The following is an 18,860-nucleotide window of genomic DNA, read 5'->3' on the forward strand; positions in this document are numbered from 1 at the left end:
TTTTTTTTGTTTTTTTTTTTTTATTAATTATTCGGATAAAATTATGAATATTGCATCGGCACTGTTTTTTTTATCTGAACCTATTCAATCGAATTATTTTGTATTTTTTAATATTGTAATTTTTTATGTATCCAAATTTTTAAACGTATTATTGTAAAGATGGTATTAAGTAAGCCGTGCATGCAATGTCCCTGTGAAATATAAAAATAGTTATTAAGTGTTTTATTTTTAAGAACATGTAGGACAGGTTTTTTAAATTTTGAACAAGATACTAGGAGGTTTTTTTACCAAGTAATTATTTAATAAAAAATCATTAAACTTGGCAGGAGTAAGTACATAATAGTCCTTCGTGATTTTTGTATTTTTTAATTTAATCATTGGAAAAAAATAACAAAATTATAAATAAATAGGTTCACTTAAGCCAAGAAAATGTTTTTCTTCCTAATTATTTTCTTGAGCGAAAAAAATTTTTTTTTTAACAAGAAATTTCACTTATTCCAACAAAATTAATTCTCTTGCTTTAAGAAATACGTATCTTGATCCGAGAATTTATTTAAGTCAAGAAAATCTTGTTTTGAGAAAATTCAACCTCTTGCTCCAAAAAAATTAGTTCCTGATGGAAGTAAATTTTCTTGCCTTGAGAAGATTTCTCTCTTGCTCCAAAAAATTAAATATAAAGATAGAAGTAAATTTTCATCAATATTTTTATTGATTAACATGTCAAATGGGAAGATCAAATAATATTGAATCATTTTTTTTCATTCAATATGTATAGTTGCACGCTAAAATAATATAAAATGGGTATCAAATATTCAAGAGAAAAATTTTCTCAAGGTGAGAAAATTTTTCTCTCAGCTGAAGTAAGTGGCACTGCTTTCCTTAAGTATCTAAAAATCTTGATCAAATAAAAATTTATTGTATCAAGTATTTATGATAATTTGAATTAAGAAAAAATGACTTCCACCAAGAATAGAATTTCAAGAAAAATTTTTACTTCGGCCACCACAACTTCGGTCTTCCTTCAAGCATCCGAAAATTTTCTTGAGCCAAGAATTTTGGTTTTCAGTCAAGAAATTTTTCTTTCTGTGTAGTGTTAACTGAATCAATAAATAGTAAACTAAATAAATTTTACTATAAAGAAATTACTAATAAACGTAAGGTAAAAGCGCTTATTATTGACAAGGCCCCCACTATTGACACCCTATTTAATTTGATCATTTCATTATTAACATCTGTTAATAATCACAAATGTTGATATTTCATGAAAATTTTACATATTTTTAAAATTAAAAAACAGTAAAATTTAATTCCAAGGAATAAACTATTCACCGCAAAAAAATTTCATTTTTTTAAGTAGGCCTAAACTGTTTATACGTTTATTATTTCTTAACAATATTGTTAAGAAAGACCTTATTTTCAAATCCAGATTTCTTAATGTTTTCTTTTTTGTAATTGCATTGCTTAAAATTATTTTAGATTATTGATAGTCTACATAACCATATAATCATTTATTTATACTTTATCGAGTTGAAATTAATTTTAAAATAGCGGATTAAAAATAGATGTCAATGATGGGGACACAAAAATTAACTTGCGTCAACTAACGACATAGGCCATAATGTAAGGTAACCCAACTCCCTCAACATATCAACGTATTAATGTTTACATACTGTAATGTGATTTTATAAGAATCAAAGTATTTGAGACTAGAAAAAATTGCTAAAAAAAAACTGGAAAAAAATATAGAAAAACTAGGTCTTAAACGAATTTAAAAATAATAAAAATTATTGATAGTTCTGCATTAGTCAGTAAAAATGATTATTGTTAATATAAATTTAACTTTAATAAAAGACCTGTCAATAATAGGGTCAATGGTATGTCAATAATCGGCTCTTTGAATTTTTTGCGCTGTCAATAATACATACACTTGATCTGTTGGTTTTAAGTTGATATAATAATTATTTAATTTATTGCTATTACAGTTAGTTAATTAAATTATATGAGTAAAAACAATGATTAAGGTGTCCTACAAAAAAAAAAAGACAATATTGATTCGAAACACGTTAAAAAAATTCAAATATTCATGATCACTCTTATAGTGTCAATAATGGGGGCTTTTACCTTACAACCAATATAATCTTTGAGCTTGATTTAACTTTTTGGTCGCAAGAGAGTGCCAAAAGTAAATTAACTAGTTTAGTTTCTTTTAAGCAGTGTTTAGAGTATTTACAGTCAGTCTGATAACTTTCTCGTGCATTTTACATGTGTTTCAAATAAACAAACCGATATATTAAATTGGGATTTCTTGTCACTGATCCAGACTGAATTACTAACACCAGACTGTACTACATGTTCTTAATTTACAAAATTCAATTATTAAGCTAGAGATAATTACTTACCAAAATTAAATAAGTCTTTTAGTTATCATTTTTTTATAGTTTTTTTACCCCTACAAACACTCTTCTTGGCTTTTTCGTACACACCTAGCAACTTTTCGCTTGAATTCTGAATAACTTTCCCTCCACTCTTTCTGCAATAACATAAAAATCATTAATTTAGTTATCATAACGTGTTTTAGTTATTGAAATGTAAAAAAAATTCTTTAAACGACACAATATTTTATTTACGAATTATTGTTTTGATTACAAATTTAATTTGATCTTAATTAAAATCTTAGACTATTATAAAGATTTTTTCACATTAAATTAAATCATATCAAATTAAATAAAGTTTGAATATCCAAAAGGGTATGCCTTATTACACTCATTTATTTTTTAAGAAAAAAAAAAATTATACTTACAATAAACTTTAAAAAAAAAATAAAAAATAATTAAGTAACTTTTAGAGTATTTTGTTCTTTTTTTTAATTATGTAATTTTTCAATTATTGACATTTTTAAAGATATAAGCTCATCCTGATGTCACGCTCATCGAAAGCTTTCATTCGAGAACGCACATGATTTTTTCATATATTTTATATATAAGATATTCGTGAAATATATCAAATATATGAAAAATTAATGTGGGTATTCAAATGAAAGGTCTCGATGAGTGTAGCATCAGAATGAGCTTATATCTTTGAAAATGTCATCAGTTGACAAAATACAATCTCATTTCTTAATTATTGACATTTTTGAAGATATAAGCTCATCCTGATGTTCTGCTCACTAAGACCTTTCATTTGAGTATGCACATGATTTTTTTTATATATATTATATATTTATGATATTTTGATATATGTGAAATATTTTCAAATATATGAAAAATTCATGTGGGTATTCAAATGAAAGGGCTCAATAAGTGTAACATCAGAATGAGCTTATATCGTTAAAAATATCATCAGTGTACAAAATACAATCTCATTTCTTAACTATTGAAATTTTTGAAGATATGAGCTCATGCTGATGTTTTGTTTGCTGAGACCTTTCATTTGAGTACGCACATTATTTTTTCATATATTTTATGTATATGATATTTCTGATATTTGTAAAATATATCAAATATGTTAAAAATTCATGTGGGTATTCAAATGAAAGGTCTCGATAAGTGTAACATCAAAATGAGCTTATATCGTTAAAAATATCATCAGTTGACAAAATACAATCTCATTTCATAATTATTGACATTTTTGAAGATGTAAGCTCATCCTGATGTTACGCTCATCGAGACCTTTCATTTGAGTACCCACATGCATTTTTATATATTTTTCATATATTCACATATATAAATATACAAAATATATGAAAAATTGATGTGGGTATTCAAATGAAAGGTCTCGATGAGTGAAACACCAGGATGAGCTTATATCTTTAAAAATATCAATATATAAGACAATATCAAGTATTTTCCTTTGAAGGTGTATCAATAGATAGTTATAATAATTCACAATATTAAACTGATTAATTATTGGTCACAAACTGATTGTGAGTTTCTATTTTTTTGCATTCGCTAAAAATAATTAAAATCTAAGATTGTTTAATTAAAAAAAAAAATTGAATGACTTACGGCGGCATCAACGTTAGCAGGACTTTCATCATTAGGATCAGCAAGCATACTAATAACGCTAATGAGGATTGTTTCGACAGTGTGGACGGGTAGCCATCGTTCTGATGCTTTTTCATAGCCCCATTTATCATCACCAGGTTCATGTAAGATCGATATACAAACATCACCATTTTTTTCGACTAAACAGAAAAAATAAAAAAAAAATTTGTAATTTATAGTTTTTGTATCAAATGAGAGCAAGGATGTAATTTTTGAGGATCTTTGTAAGTATCTTAGATATTTTAATTGTTTGCTCTCTTCCTCTCTTTCTTTGCTTTACATTATATTTTAAATCCAGGTTATACTTACTGTTAGGATGCCATATTTCTGTGATGAATTTCATTCTTGGTGGCCTGAGTGGATATTCTTTGGGAAATTGTAAGTGAGCTTTGAAAAATCCTCCTTCACTGTTTACATTAATTAAATAAAATTAGATTTGTAAAAACAAAAAATATAAAAATAATTTTAAGAAAATAATTACTATAATGTATCCGGAGGTCCAATAATGAGCACTTCCCATCTGTAAATATCATTGTCGTCTATGAGGCCAGCTGAAAACCCTTCTACTGGGTTTTTATTTAATTCTGTAAATAATTATAAAATTATATAATTTTTTTTTTTAATTTACAGTGATATATTAATAAACTATCTCAATTTTTCTATAAAATATGTATTATATATATATATATATATATATATATATATATATATATATATATATATAAATTAACTTGAATCATGTAAATAATTTTAAAGTTTTTGATCTTTTTGATTTGAATGAAAAAATTCTTAAATTGAAAAATTATTTTTGGTTTCCGTAAATTTTACTTGATTCAATATTTTTTTAATTAATTCAAGGTAATAAAACTATTCAAAATTATTTTTTTGGTTCAAAAATTTTTCTCAAGTCAAATTTTTTTTTTTCAAGTGAAAAAGCGAGAAAGAAAATCTGTACAATTAAATTTAAATTTTACTTGAATTAAATTAAAAAAAAAAGCATAAACATTTTTTAATGTAAGCTGACAATTACTAATTTCATAAATAATTTTTTTTTTACTTTTTAAAGAAAATTTTTTAAAAAGTTCAATTTTTTTTGTGGGCCTTGAAAATCTTTAAATTTTAATTAAAAAAAAGTCCTCTATTTTTTGGTTTAAATCTGTTTAAAAACATTTATTGAAAAAAATAACTTTATGCAAATTATACATCCTATAGATATATACTAAGAAATTGAAATTATTGAAAAAAATTCAAATCTCATCATAGTAAATTTTTTTCAATGAATATTTTTAAACAGGGCAGAAAAATTTTTTGACATTAAAATGAACTATTTTTTAATTTTATTTAACAAAAAAATTTTTTCTAAAAAATTATTTAAAGAAAATAGCATTTTTCATTTTTTTTTATTTCTACGTCATTTTTTTTTGCCATAATTTATTTGTTAAAAAAATTCTTGAAATTATTAAATATCTGCCAAGTTAATTTTTATATATTTTCTTAGTAAGAAAAAAAAATATAATTATGCTTTAATCATCAGATCAACGAGAACTGACAATTTTAATCTTATTATACTTATATCATATATATAAAAATAAATTTAGCAGATAACTGACAATTTTTATGATTTTTCGTATTGCAAAAATTATTTTAAAAATGTAAAGAAAATTAAAAATTTAACTAATTAAAGAAAAAAAAATCATAAATTTTGTGTCTGCTGATTTTAATATCATTAAAATATTTTCATACTAATTAATAAAAATAATTAAAAAATTATGAAAATTAACTTCGCAGATATTAAATAATTTTACAAATTTTTGTAACGAGTAAATTAAGGCAAAAAAATGAGTAAAAAATTTGACATTTAGAAATTCAAAAAAATTAAAAACGAAATTTTTAAAAAATAATTGTTTTGTTAAATAAAATCAAAAAATATTTAAGTGATTGTTAATTTTAAAGTCATAAAAAATTAACAGATTTTTCAAAATTTCAATAATTTTTTCTGAAGAAAATTATTGAAAAAAAAAAACAAAATGAAAGACACGTGTAGACATTTTAAGATCCTGAATAATAATTATAAAAACATGTTTTTAGTATTAATTATTTTTTTAATAAAAAGAAAAAAAATGTGCTGATTTTAATAAAATTATTATTATTATTAATAATAAAGTTGAATGTGTGTGTGTCTATTCTTTAATAATCAAGTTGGTAAGCCTGAACCTGAAAATAGTTGGAGAAAAAAATCAGGAAATTTCATGTTGATAAAAATATTTTCATTGATTAATTTTAAAAACTAATTATAAGATGAATTAAATCCATAAGATTAAGTACTTATTAAAATATAAGTCTCTTATTGTTAAATTAATGACTTGACTACTAAACAGATTAAAATTAATTTTTTCTTCGCCCTTCCTCTCTCTCTTTACATATACATATATGTATTCACAAAAAAATTGGAAAGTTGGATGTAAAAAAAAAATTTCACTGCCAAAAAAAAGAAGTTAAAATAAGCTTTGAAAAAAAATGATAAAAAATGTATGAGTTTATTTATAAATTCATGAGAGCTTAACAAGTAAATGAATAAATAAATAAATAAATAATAATGTTATTAAATATTTTGTAAAATATTACTGAAATATTGACAAAAAAAATAATTGAGAAAACTCACCTGCTAACTGTTTCCTTAATAAAAGTGCGGACTGTGGCTCTGACATTAATAAAGTGTTTAATTAAAATTTTTATTTATAAGAATATTAAAATTTTAATTTTACAGTATAATTTGCAGGTAATAGTATATATCTTTGCCTGACTTTCGGAAAAAGATGGCTAGGTATAGGTGCGTTTACGGAAGTGAGTGATTGAGCATGCGCCTAAATAACAATCATGGTTGCCGCTGATGTATTTTTATACTGCAGATGTCGCGTCACTAGACTATACAAGTGACATCTTTAGTGAGTGTTAAAAGTTTAGTTATTTTGGTCAATTTAATTAATTTAGTGATCAGCTGATGATAAATTTTTATGGAAATTATTTTTTAATCAGGTGGGTTATTTATAAATATTAATGAAAATAAATTTAATGAAAATAAATTTAGCAGATATTAAATAATTTTTAGAATTGTTTTAACAAATAAATTATGGCGAAAAAAATAATAAATAAAATTGGCATGTTGAAATTTAAAAAAATGAAAAATGCAATTTTTTTTAAATTATTTTTTGGAACAAATTTTTTTCTTAAAAACAATTAAAAAATTCTCTAATGACTGCTAACTTTACTGTCATATTAATTTAGCATTTATTTAATAATTTTAAGAATTTTATAGTATAGATAAATTATAGCAAAAAAAAGTTAGAAGAAAAAATTGACTTGTAAAAAATTTTAAAAATAAAAAATGCAATTTTTTAAAATTAATATATATTTTTTGGACAAATTTTTTTGGTTCAATAAAACAAAAAAATTGTAAAGTGATTGCTAACTTTAATGAAAATTAATTGGGCATATACTTAATAATTTTATAATAATAAATAAAATATAACAAAAAAAATAAGAAGATAAAATTGACTTGTAGAAAATTTTAAAGATGTAATTTTTGAAAAATAATTTTTTGGAACAAATTTTTTGATTTAATAAAATAAAAAAATTGTAAAATGACTGCTAACTTTTAAGTCACTAAATATTTTTGGAATTTTATTGGTGAAATAGCGGAAGAATAGTAATTACGGTAATTGGAAATTTTTTTTAAGTTACAAAGACGATTTTCAATTATTGTATTAGTAAAGAAGAAAATTTTGACTTATTGGAGTTTGAAAATTAAGTTAGCTATGATAGTTAATTCAGCAGATATTTGATTATTTTAAAAATTTTTTTAATGAGCAAATTATAGCAAAAAACATGAGAAAAAAAATTGACATGTAGAAATTTGAAAAAATTTAAATAGCAATTTTTTAAAAATAATTTTTTGGAATAATTTTGGGTAAATATTTACAAGTGGGCCAATCATTCAAACTTTTATTTTTTTAAACAAAATTTCTATTTAATTTTATAGATATATATTTTTTTTAAATACATAAAAAAATAAACAATTAAAAAAAAAAGTTGATTATCACAATTTTAACAAATTTTCAAAAAAATTTATAAATTTTTCAGAAAATTGTGATATTCAACTTTTTTTTTTTTAATTGTAACCATTCGTATAAATTATAAAGAATAATAATAATAATAATAATAATAATAATAATAATAATAATAATTGTAATTGTAATTGTAATTTATTGAAAGAGGCCGTAGGATGTAGTCCTCTAACGGCCAAAAGCATATACAGAGTATACAAAATATCTTAAAATTAAGTACAGATCAATATAATTTTAAGTAAAAACCAAAAACAAAAAATGCTCATAAGCTATTATCGACAATCAAAATAGATTCTTATAATGTTAATGTTAATATTGATAGGTCTCTCAACGTCAATTTTATCACAATAATATAAATTTAATTAATCAAGATTAATAATGAATACTGAAACAAAAACAGTCTACTTCAAGTCTTATACCATATTGCACAGGATAGCAAATAACTAAATTGCACTTGGTCAAAAATGCAGAATACACACTTAGAGATCGACACGCTCAGTAGCTAATAAGTGTTTATAACAACTTGTTTGAAATATTGCTAGTGAGTCAGCTGCTGTTATTGATGGCGGCAAGGAATTCCAAAAGGAAGTCCCCAGAACCACAAAGGAGTGCTGAAGAATTGAAGTACGTGGAATCGGCGCCAGAAGTGTATCAGTCCGATTATTGTCCCTATGTCTCGCGACATTATGGTTCATCCTTATTCTATCCTTTAATTAACAAAGCATTTTTATTCATGACTAACATTCCGTAATAAATGCAGCCCATCAGGTGAAGCCGACGACGATATGGCGAAAGCCATCCAAGATCAAGCCGCGGTCCATTAATGTGTTCTCCAAGTCGTTTACGCAGCACAAAGCGCGCACAGTTGTTCAGAGCAACTTTCAGCTTTTTCTCAAGGCCCTGATTTAGGTTAGTGAGAGCTACGGCACAGTAGTCAAAAATAGGAAGCACCAAACTAATTAGTTACTAGTTGACGCTTTAGAGCAACGTTCAGTTCATTAACCGACTGGCGGAGTCTGTATAACACTCTCGAAACTGAATTACAAATCCTACCGACCTGATCAACCCACGATAGTCTCTGATCAATTAAAACACCGAGGTATTTAAAGCTAACAACATAGTCAATATTTTCATTTCCCAATACGATACTCGGTATCTGGTCTAGCTTGATCAAGTTAATATTGAATGCACTGCCTAATATCATAGCCTTTGTCTTGGAGGCATTAATCTTCAGTTTATTTAATCGACACCACTCCAACACGGCAGCAAGATCTTCATTCATCCTCTCAATTGCACTATCCAGGTCAGTGATAATAATAATAATAATAATAATAATAATAATAATAATAATTATTATTATTATTATTATTATTATTATTATTATCGAAATAAAGAAAATAAATATATTTTAAAAAATCAAAAAAATACACCAAAGTATATCCGCGGGAGTAGGGATGGTCGCTGCGCTGCGCGCGCATCAAAGCAGAAGGCGCGCACTAAAGGCGGGACAGGAAGCACTAAGTAACTCCCCGCTAGAGGCGCTGACGCGCGGGAGCAGAGCGGGTAAAATATGCCTATATAAACGGGCCTCGGAGCTCTGGACGGCAGTCAGTGCTCAACTATCCTAACGAGTGGAATACACAAGCTAAGTAAAGTTACACAGGATCATTCTATCCTCAGGGATATTCTTTTAGCTGAAATTCATTTTAAGAGCCGTCGTTTGACCGGTGTAGCCAGAGAGGCAAGGTAGTGGTGATTCAGTGTCCAACTACAATAGCAAGTGAAATACATGAGCTATTGAGTTGCATAGGATCATCTTCTTCAAAGGTATTTACAGCCGTCGTGTGAACGGTGTAGCCAAAGAGGCTAAGCAGTGATCCACACTGCCGTCATGTGAACGGTGTCGCCAAGGAAGCGAAGCAGTAAGAAGAAGCAGGTATCGTCAACGAGACGAAGCAGAAAGAAAGAAGAAAGAAGACTTATTGTTAGTATATAAGAGTTAGGAACCAAGTGATTCGCCGATTCCTGGCCAGTTGCACCGGTATTAACAGTTGAGCCGGCTCGTAGTCACTTGGAGGTAACCGAGGCCGTGTTCTCGTATGTAAAAAATTATTTTAATACGATTGAGCACCGCTGCACGGACCACAGACTCCCTGAACTTCCCGTGTACCTTTGCAAGGAAACGTGGGTTAAGTCGGAGTCATCAATATAAAAGTTAGAAGTAAGAAAGGAAACATAGAAATATATTTATATTTGAGACTAAAATTGATGTTAATAAAGATTACTGTTCGCTCCATAGTAATTTTTATTAATTTTAACGAGAAACTATATCCTATTAACCCGTCCAAATCCTGGAATCCGACGAGCTCCTCCGAATTTATCTAATAATACCATAGTACTCGTTACAAAATTGTTCATTTTTTTATGTACTTTAAAAAAAAATATATCAAAAAGAGATAAAATAGAAATTTCGTCCAAAAAAATAAGCCAAAATATTTTCCAATTTTTGAAGGCAAAAAAGCTATCGAAATATTTTTTCTTTCACATTTTTTATCATATATGCACCGTAAAAACAAGCAGAATCAAAAAAAAAAATTTGAATCAATTTTTTACCTGGTTTGCTTCACTTGCAAATAATTATCAAAAATTTTTAGAATTTTTTTTATTTGAAGAAATTATTACAAAAATTTCATTTGGAAAAAAATCTAAAAAACTATAAGTGCAATTTAAAAAAAATATTTTGTAGTTCTAATTTGATAACTTAATCAAAATCAAAAATTTCGGCTAACTTTGTTATTATTATCCGAACAAAAATAGTTTCACTGTAAAAAAATCGCGCCAAGTCCACGTTCATAAGACTATTAAGAGAAAAAAAAATTTTTTTTTTCTTCACAAAAAGATATAAAATAAAAAAATTGAAAAATCCAAGTAACCGATATGATTGTATACGATTTTCGAAAATTAAAAAAAATTTTGTTGTAAATTTAAAAATTAAAAAAAAAATTTTTGAACGTACTTGGTGTGCGTCATTGTGTATTTCAATTTTTTTGAAAGTCCTAGTAAATAAATTTTACGAATTTCATCAAAAGTAAAATATTTTGCAACCACGCACACCAAGTACGTTCCAAATTTTTTAATTTTTAAATTTACAACAAAATTTTTTTAATTTTCGAAAATCGTATACAATCATATCGGTTAGTTGGATTTTTCAATTTTTTTATTTTATATCTTTTTGTGAAGAAAAAAAAAATTTTTTTTTCTCTTAATAGTCTTATGAACGTGGACTTGGCGCGATTTTTTTACAGTGAAACTGTTTTTGTTCGGATTTTAGTATTTTTTGTAATTATAATAAAAATTTACAATTGGTACCAACTTAAGTATCGCGTTGGCTGCATTTTTTATAGCAAACTATCCCTTTGAAGCTACAGTTTATGTAAAAATAATTCAAGCGCACCCTGGCGGATGTAGATGCAAGCCTTGAAATATCTTTTTTCAACTGTAGTTTCCCATCTATTGGAGGATTACCATGTATTCTCGAATTATTTAGTCTGTGGCATGTCACTTTTTACATCGAAAAAAAGTCAGGATCTAAATTTTTGCGTTGCTATAGTTTGTGCTGATTAAATTTAATAATTTCAAGCAGATTAATTGTTATGATCGACTATTATTAATTAATGTCAGTAAAATAAAGTATGAATTACTGTTATAATATACAATTTAGAAAAAAAAAGTACCGTAGAATTAAATAAAATTTGCAACCTCAAAATATCGTCCTGCTTACAGTAAACACAGTCGGTAGTCTGGCGCTCCGTTTACAACGGATTTGAACGGAACTTGGCGCCAGATTCTACCGAATCTGTGGATATTGAAGTCACTTGTTCAAAATTTTAAACCATTTCTTCTTGAGTTAAGAATAAAAGTTTATTGAGTTCCATTAGGGCGGTAAAAATTAAAAAGCATGTTTATATTTTAATATTTTTTTATTCACAAAAAAACAATTGTTACAAAAGAGTCAACGGTTGTAAGCTAAAAAATTCTTACATCTTAAAAATATACATAAACAAAACTGTAAACTCCAAGTGATTTACTTCAGTCGTTAATATGTGCGTTTTTATTTTAACCAGCACAGTAACGTTACAATAATTATTCATATGGTGGACGATAAAACCTAAATAAATAGTTTTGTTGAAGGTACCTCTTATTTTAAATATATTTATTGCTTCTAAAGTAGTATATTATTCTATTAGTAGAAATTTTTCTTTCTACATACCCGCATTGACATTATTTATAGGACAATAACATATTACATTTGTTTTTAATATTAATTATCACTAATTTATTTTAAATTCGTTTCGATCCGTGTTGACTCGAATTGGCACTAACTGTGTAGAATTTTTAGATTTTTATTCTACCATACTAATCACAAAATTATAAAGTACCAGATTTTACAAAAATAAATAAATAAACGATAAACCATTTCTAATAAGGCACCAAGCGTAAAATATGCCGGACCTTACTTTTAGAACTAAAAAGATCACTCATGCAAATTCTGTTTTATGACAACTGATTTTTTAACGTTAAATTCTTGTGTAAAGTCCGGAATTAAAATATTAAAATATTTTAATATGATAAAATTAAATTTTATCGCATTTTATGTTTTACTTAAAATACTATCGGAGATAAAAAAATTCTATGGGTCAATTATGATCGATTAGTAAGGCCAAAAAGTTTGTGTAGTAGAGGGTAGGTTTTTTTTTATCAAATTCATTAGATTTTTAATATATAGGCTCTGATTTTGTTGATTAGATGTAAACTGTGACGCAAAAATTATTCTATTGCTCTACACTTTTTTCTATGAAAATTAAGTTAGCCGACATCTAATAATTTTTTTAATTTTTTTATTGAAATTTTATTTGCAAAAATTTGAAAAACTTTAAGTGTAATTTTTTAAAAATATTTTAGTGTTCCAATTTGATAAATAAAAAAATAATTAAAAACGTCGGCTAGCTTTAGTATTATCTTTTTTCTATTATTAAAAAATGAAAAATTCCTTAATCGTCCAAGACTAGTTCTTTTATCGCTATAAATAATTTTATCATAAAATAATAACTTATATCACTCTTAATAAAAAAATTAATTTAAAAAAAGTAATTTTCTTCCCATTATTTTTGAATGTCTTCTTTTACAGAAAGTTAACATTGTTAACCTCTTTAACCTCGTTTTATTTTTTTTTTTTTTTTTAAATCAAAAATCATGATTATTACAATTTTTTTTTTATTTCAACTCCAAAATTTTTCCCAGAAAAATTTACGATCTTTTCTGGTTAATACTGACGAATTCTAACGACAAAAAAATATATCTTCGATTATTACGAAAATATACGATTATTGCGCAAATATAGAAAAAAGATCGCGAAGATATCACTGGGTATAATCTAAGATTCTACTGAGTATAATCTAAACTCTACAGGATAAAATCTCGGATTATATCCAGTGGAATTGTACGCAGTATAATCAGAGATAGTACTGGGGAAAAAATGGAAGATTACAATGAGTATAAACCAGATATCACTCAGTATAACCTGGATTATACTAGCTACTATCTGAAATTTCTTTTGACTACAGATGTCACTGAGTGTAATCTGGAATTTTATCCAGTGTAATCTTGTTCTTTCCGTGTAATTTTGAAGAACTTGATCTTCTTGATTTGAGTAGAAAAATTCTTAAACTAAAAATTTTTCATCTTAATTCAAGACAATGAAACTCTTCAAAATTATTTTTTTAGTTCAAGAATTTTTTTTCTTTATTTCGAATTTATTAGTCTTGTTAGTGTAATTATTCAACGATAAAGGATGAAATCAAAAGTAGATTGGTATATTAATTAAGACGATAGTAAGCAATGACGTCTTGACTAAAACTTTTGTAGATAGAATATTCGGATTCAGAAATGGTTGTTCAATAAAAGTACAATAAAAAAAAATTTTTTTCGAAAATGTTAGTTAAAACATTCAATAATTTATAAGAATATCACTTAAATAAGGATCTTAAGTAACGATTTTTTCCAAATATTGAGCAAGTCGGATCACTATTTCAAAGATTGTTCTTATATTTTTCGATGCGTGTCATGCTCAAAATAGTAGACAGAGCATTACTGAAAATTCAGTACAAGCCTTAGAAAAAACACATTTAATAGTCTTACTTCCGATATCCAGCGAGTTACACAGAATTTTTGAAACCGCGTTATTGCTTTAATACTAAGCAAAAGACATACGTACATGAGGACACTTGCAATAGATTTTTCACACTAATTCATGCGCCATTTTTTGGATGTACGTAGCTGTAAGAAGATCAAAATCCCTATGCACTATCTACTGACAAGGAAACTCTCTCCGGTGTCCCCCTCCGATTTTGATGAAACTGAGATATGTTATTCTCCGTCGAAATCTAAGAGACACGTATTTTTTTTATCTGCGGAAAAACATTTCTAGGGGGTGAAACTACCCCTCAAAAGTTAGCCTCCAAAGGGGTGTTTTTCAAGTTTCGCATACTTGCAGTTTAAATAATCGAATGGGACCAATTGCATAATTTTCAGGGTGGAAAATCATGAAAAATGCTTTTGGTTTTATAATAAAACAATGGATAGAACAAAAGTTATGAGGGTTGAAAATCACAAAACTTTTATAAAAAAAAAACTATTCGATGGATTTCAACGAAACCAACGGCAATCGGAAGAGGAAAAAAAAGTAGAGAATACGTCTTTCGGGGTTTTTCCGAAAAATTAAGTTTAGGGGGTGAACATCCCTTAAGCATATCTACAGTGACCACCAAGAAAATATCGTTTTTTATATTAATTTTGATATGAATTCATCAATAATAATTTTTTCGTACATTTCTAGCATTTAGAAAATAATAATAATATTATATCTTAATATTTTACTTACTTGTTTACTTCGCATCCCAAACTTTATTTTGTGTATCGGGACATCAAATATTACAAATGTCATTTAATGTGAATCTGCTTTGGAAAAAAAAAAAAAAAAAGAAAAAATGCTTATAATGATTTATTATAATCATAATAATCATTCATCGTTATCTCATACAAAAAAAGAGATAATTATATTTTTAGTATATATGAGTCAGTAATGTGAAAAACAACATAGTATAAATAAATGTATCATTTCGAGATTAGTTTAGTTACTGCGATGTACTTCATCTTTTATAATTCAATATTATAATCGTGTTTTTTTTTTTTTTTTTAATAAGTGAATAATTTAAAATTGTACGAAAATCTTTATTTTAGTACATAGAGCAAAATGAAAGTCAATCCTATAAATGTTATAAGACTACTCTTAACAACATTTCAAGTCATGAACATTCCAGAATTGCCAGTAAATGACGAAGAAATACAAATCAAAGAAAGTTTTGAAAATATTTTACTCAATGCTATGAACGAATACTCCGGAGTCGAAATGGTCGAAGAAAGTTCTTTGCATTTCCAAGAACCGTATAAAGATTGGACGATGGAAGTCGTGGAAGATAAAGAGTGGGCAAATGCACTAGTTGATCAAGAAACACCTATCGACGAATGCACTAAGGATGTTGAAAATTTATCTTATGAATATAAATTGAAAGCCGTCGAGTACTGGCGTAGTGGCAAAAAAAGAAATTTAAGTTTAGACAGTGTTAGACAAAAATTTAGAAAGGTACAATCTGTGCGACAGTTACGAAGATGGGCTCATACTTTAAATCAGGGAGGGACTTATAAGGAAAAATTAGCAAGAATTTGTGAATATACATTACAAAATTTCAAATCAGCTATAGATGCAGGTTTAATCGTACATGATTGTGACATAAAAAGATGGGCCTTACAAGCTCAAAAAGAAATTGGTGCGGAAGATTTCCGTTTTAAAGCATCAACAAAGTGGATCGCGTCATTCAAAAGAGCACATCGCATCGTATCAAGAAAAATAAATAAGTTTATCACGTCCAAAACCATTGAAGATAGTAAATCATTAAAACAGCAAGCTGAGGAATTCGTCAATAATGTAAAACAAAAAATTAAAATTTATGAATTAGCAAACGTATATAATTCAGATCAAAGTGGTTTTCAGTTGGAAATGCATTCCGGTCGAACTTTAGCTGTTGAAGGAGAGAAGCAAGTAGAATGTCTTGTACAATCTGTTACTTCTACTACTCATAGTTACACAGTTCAACCAACTGTATCCGCTGATGGAAACCTTTTATCCCCACTTTTTTTGGTTCTAAAAGAACCAAGTGGTAAATTTGGACCAATAGTTGAAACAACACTTTTTAGACCTCATAATGTATACATAGAAGCATCAAAATCAGGAAAACTTACATCAGGTACGAATTATTCTTTATTTTTTTTTCTGGTTTGCGCATAAGTTATTGTTGATACAAATAGTTCATATTCTTTAATTTTCAGATCATTTCAAAATTTGGTTGGAGAGGGTGTTTTTTCCAAATGTGGGCCCAAAATCTTTATTACTAATTGACTCATGGACTGGGCATTGTCCTCAAGTTGTACAAAGCGTTAAACCAACAAATAAAGATACTGAAGTAATGATCTTACCAAAAGGTACAACTGGGAAAATTCAACCGCTTGATGTTTTTGGATTCCGAGTATGGAAAAATTTTGTTCGATATTTTTCGGATCGTACAGTTTTGATGAATTTGGACATAAACTTGCATTTACGAAATAACATTATAAAATTACAATCACTTACACATATCCAATTGTCATCTCCTCGGTACATAAATTTATTCAAGTACTCGTGGTACAAAAGTGGCTACACATAAGTAAAACCAGATGAGTTCGAAAATCCTGTGGATTTTGCATTTCACGGATCATGCAATTCTCATTGTGAGGTTCCTGGTTGTCAAAATATAGCAATTATCCGCTGTTCATGGTGCAAAAAGTCGTTGTGTTTTCAATATTTTTTTCATGAACATCACGATTGCAAAACATATATTGAACAGATCTGCATATGACAAAATGATGAATTTAAGTATTAAATTTCATAAACATCAGAAATATTAAATATTTTTGTAAAAACTCATTTGTAAATTATTTTTAAATTTAATTTGATTATAGTAAAGCATATATTGTAAGCATTTTTTCTTTTTTCTTTTTTTTCCAAAACAGATTCACATTACATGACATTTATAATATTTGATGTCCCGATACACAAAATAAAGTTTGGGATGAGAAGTAAACAAGTAAGTAAAATATTAAGATATAATATTATTATTATTTTCTAAATGCTAGAAATGTACGAAAAAATTATTATTGATGAATTCATATCGAAATTAATATAAAAAACGATATTTTCTTGGTGGTCAATGTAGATATGCTTAAGGGATGTTCACCCCCTAAACTTAATTTTTCGGAAAAACCCCGAAAGACGTATTCTCTACTTTTTTTTTCTCTTCCGATTGCCGTTGGTTTCATTGAAATCCATCGAATAGTTTTTTTTTTATAAAAGTTTTGTGATTTTCAACCCTCATAACTTTTGTTCTATCCATTGTTTTATTATAAAACCAAAAGCATTTTTCATGATTTTCCACCCTGAAAATTATGCAATTGGTCCCATTCGATTATTTAAACTGCAAGTATGCGAAATTTGAAAAACACCCCTTTGGAGGCTAAACTTTGAGGGGTAGTTTCACCCCCTAGAAATGTTTTTCCGCAGATAAAAAAAAATACGTGTCTCTTAGATTTCGACGGAGAATAACATATCTCAGTTTCATCAAAATCGGAGGGGGACACCGGAGAGAGTTTCCTTGTGAGATGCATGGATATTTACAGTGATGTTAGTTTTGTAGATCAACATCCATCCAAATAAGTAAACGTACATTACAGTTTAATTTCACGCACCTCAAAAGTGTTTGTGATTGCACGCCTCATAAGCGAAGCGGATGAGGTAGTGCTCTACTCTCGCCTTACAAAAATCAAGAGATTTTTTGAACTAAAATTGTCTCTATTTATTTCCTTTCGCACTTGTAGAATAATATTTACACATAAATGTCATGAAAAAACACTAGTTTCAACACCTATGACATTTTGCTTTTGAATATATAAAAAAATGTTTAAAAAAATTATTCCGTGGACGTCTGTGTGTCTGATGTATGGAAACTGGCGTGGTCACGATAACTGCCGAAAAACTTAACTGATCAAGTCCATTTTTTTTTAATACACTTCAGTATTATCCAAAACTAAGTCCTTTCGAAGATCACGATCTCATTCAATGTAGTTTAATTATAATTAGCAATAAACTAAAATCCACTTATCGTTTTTAAGTCTATATCTATGTAAATAAGGTTCGTTTACAACACCTGTGCAGTACCTTTCTTTTCTGGGTAGACAATGGCGCGAAAGATTTAAAAGTATTTGTATTTTATATTAATCAATTTTATTATGGAAAAAGAGATTATGAGGCGTGCACTTTTGGATTTTCCAAACTTTTTTCTTTTTCATCAAATAAGCATCAATAGTAGACGTCTATACACAGAAAAAAAGGTTCACTTGAGCCAAGAAAATATTTTTCTTCCTAATTATTTTCTTGAGCGAATAAAAAATTTTTTTTTGAAACAGGAAATTTCACTTATTCCAACAAAATTAATTCTCTTGCTTTAAGAAATACGTATCTTGATCCAAGAAAATTTATTTAAGT

The 18,860-nt window shown here is 27.0% G+C and overlaps 2 protein-coding genes across 2 annotated transcripts; one reads left to right on the top strand and one right to left on the bottom strand.

Annotated features, from left to right (window-relative positions):
* Positions 1 to 126: 126 nt before the first annotated feature.
* On the bottom strand, positions 127 to 6,896 carry LOC123271228 (ubiquitin-conjugating enzyme E2 G1). The gene is made up of 6 exons (XM_044737496.1): positions 6,706 to 6,896; positions 4,525 to 4,627; positions 4,353 to 4,450; positions 4,005 to 4,183; positions 2,400 to 2,530; positions 127 to 191 (listed from the first exon to the last, which is right to left on the bottom strand). Exons 1-5 carry the CDS (start codon positions 6,749 to 6,751, stop codon positions 2,450 to 2,452), a joined length of 507 nt encoding a protein of 168 aa, XP_044593431.1. The 5' UTR covers positions 6,752 to 6,896; the 3' UTR covers positions 127 to 191; positions 2,400 to 2,449.
* An 8,583-nt stretch (positions 6,897 to 15,479) lies between these two features.
* LOC123271728 lies at positions 15,480 to 17,121 on the top strand. Its single transcript, XM_044738122.1, has 2 exons — positions 15,480 to 16,530; positions 16,613 to 17,121. The coding sequence occupies exons 1-2, from the start codon at positions 15,480 to 15,482 to the stop codon at positions 16,984 to 16,986; spliced, it is 1,425 nt and encodes a 474-aa protein (XP_044594057.1). The 3' UTR covers positions 16,987 to 17,121.
* Positions 17,122 to 18,860: the final 1,739 nt, after the last annotated feature.

Source organism: Cotesia glomerata, linkage group LG9 (genome assembly GCF_020080835.1).
Source record: "Cotesia glomerata isolate CgM1 linkage group LG9, MPM_Cglom_v2.3, whole genome shotgun sequence".
Classification (NCBI taxonomy): Eukaryota; Metazoa; Arthropoda; class Insecta; order Hymenoptera; family Braconidae; genus Cotesia; species Cotesia glomerata.

Excerpts from the sequence above, each read along its gene's own strand:
- LOC123271228 (XM_044737496.1), bottom strand. The coding sequence starts at position 6,751 with ATGTCAGAGCCACAGTCCGCACTTTTATTAAGGAAACAGTTAGCAG. Across the intron at positions 4,628-6,705 it reads ATTAAGGAAACAGTTAGCAG|AATTAAATAAAAACCCAGTA; the intron begins GTGAGTTTTCTC and ends AATTATTTACAG. Across the intron at positions 4,451-4,524 it reads GGACCTCCGGATACATTATA|TGAAGGAGGATTTTTCAAAG; the intron begins GTAATTATTTTC and ends TAATGTAAACAG.
- LOC123271728 (XM_044738122.1), top strand. The coding sequence starts at position 15,480 with ATGAAAGTCAATCCTATAAATGTTATAAGACTACTCTTAACAACATTT. Across the intron at positions 16,531-16,612 it reads ATCAGGAAAACTTACATCAG|ATCATTTCAAAATTTGGTTG; the intron begins GTACGAATTATT and ends TTTAATTTTCAG.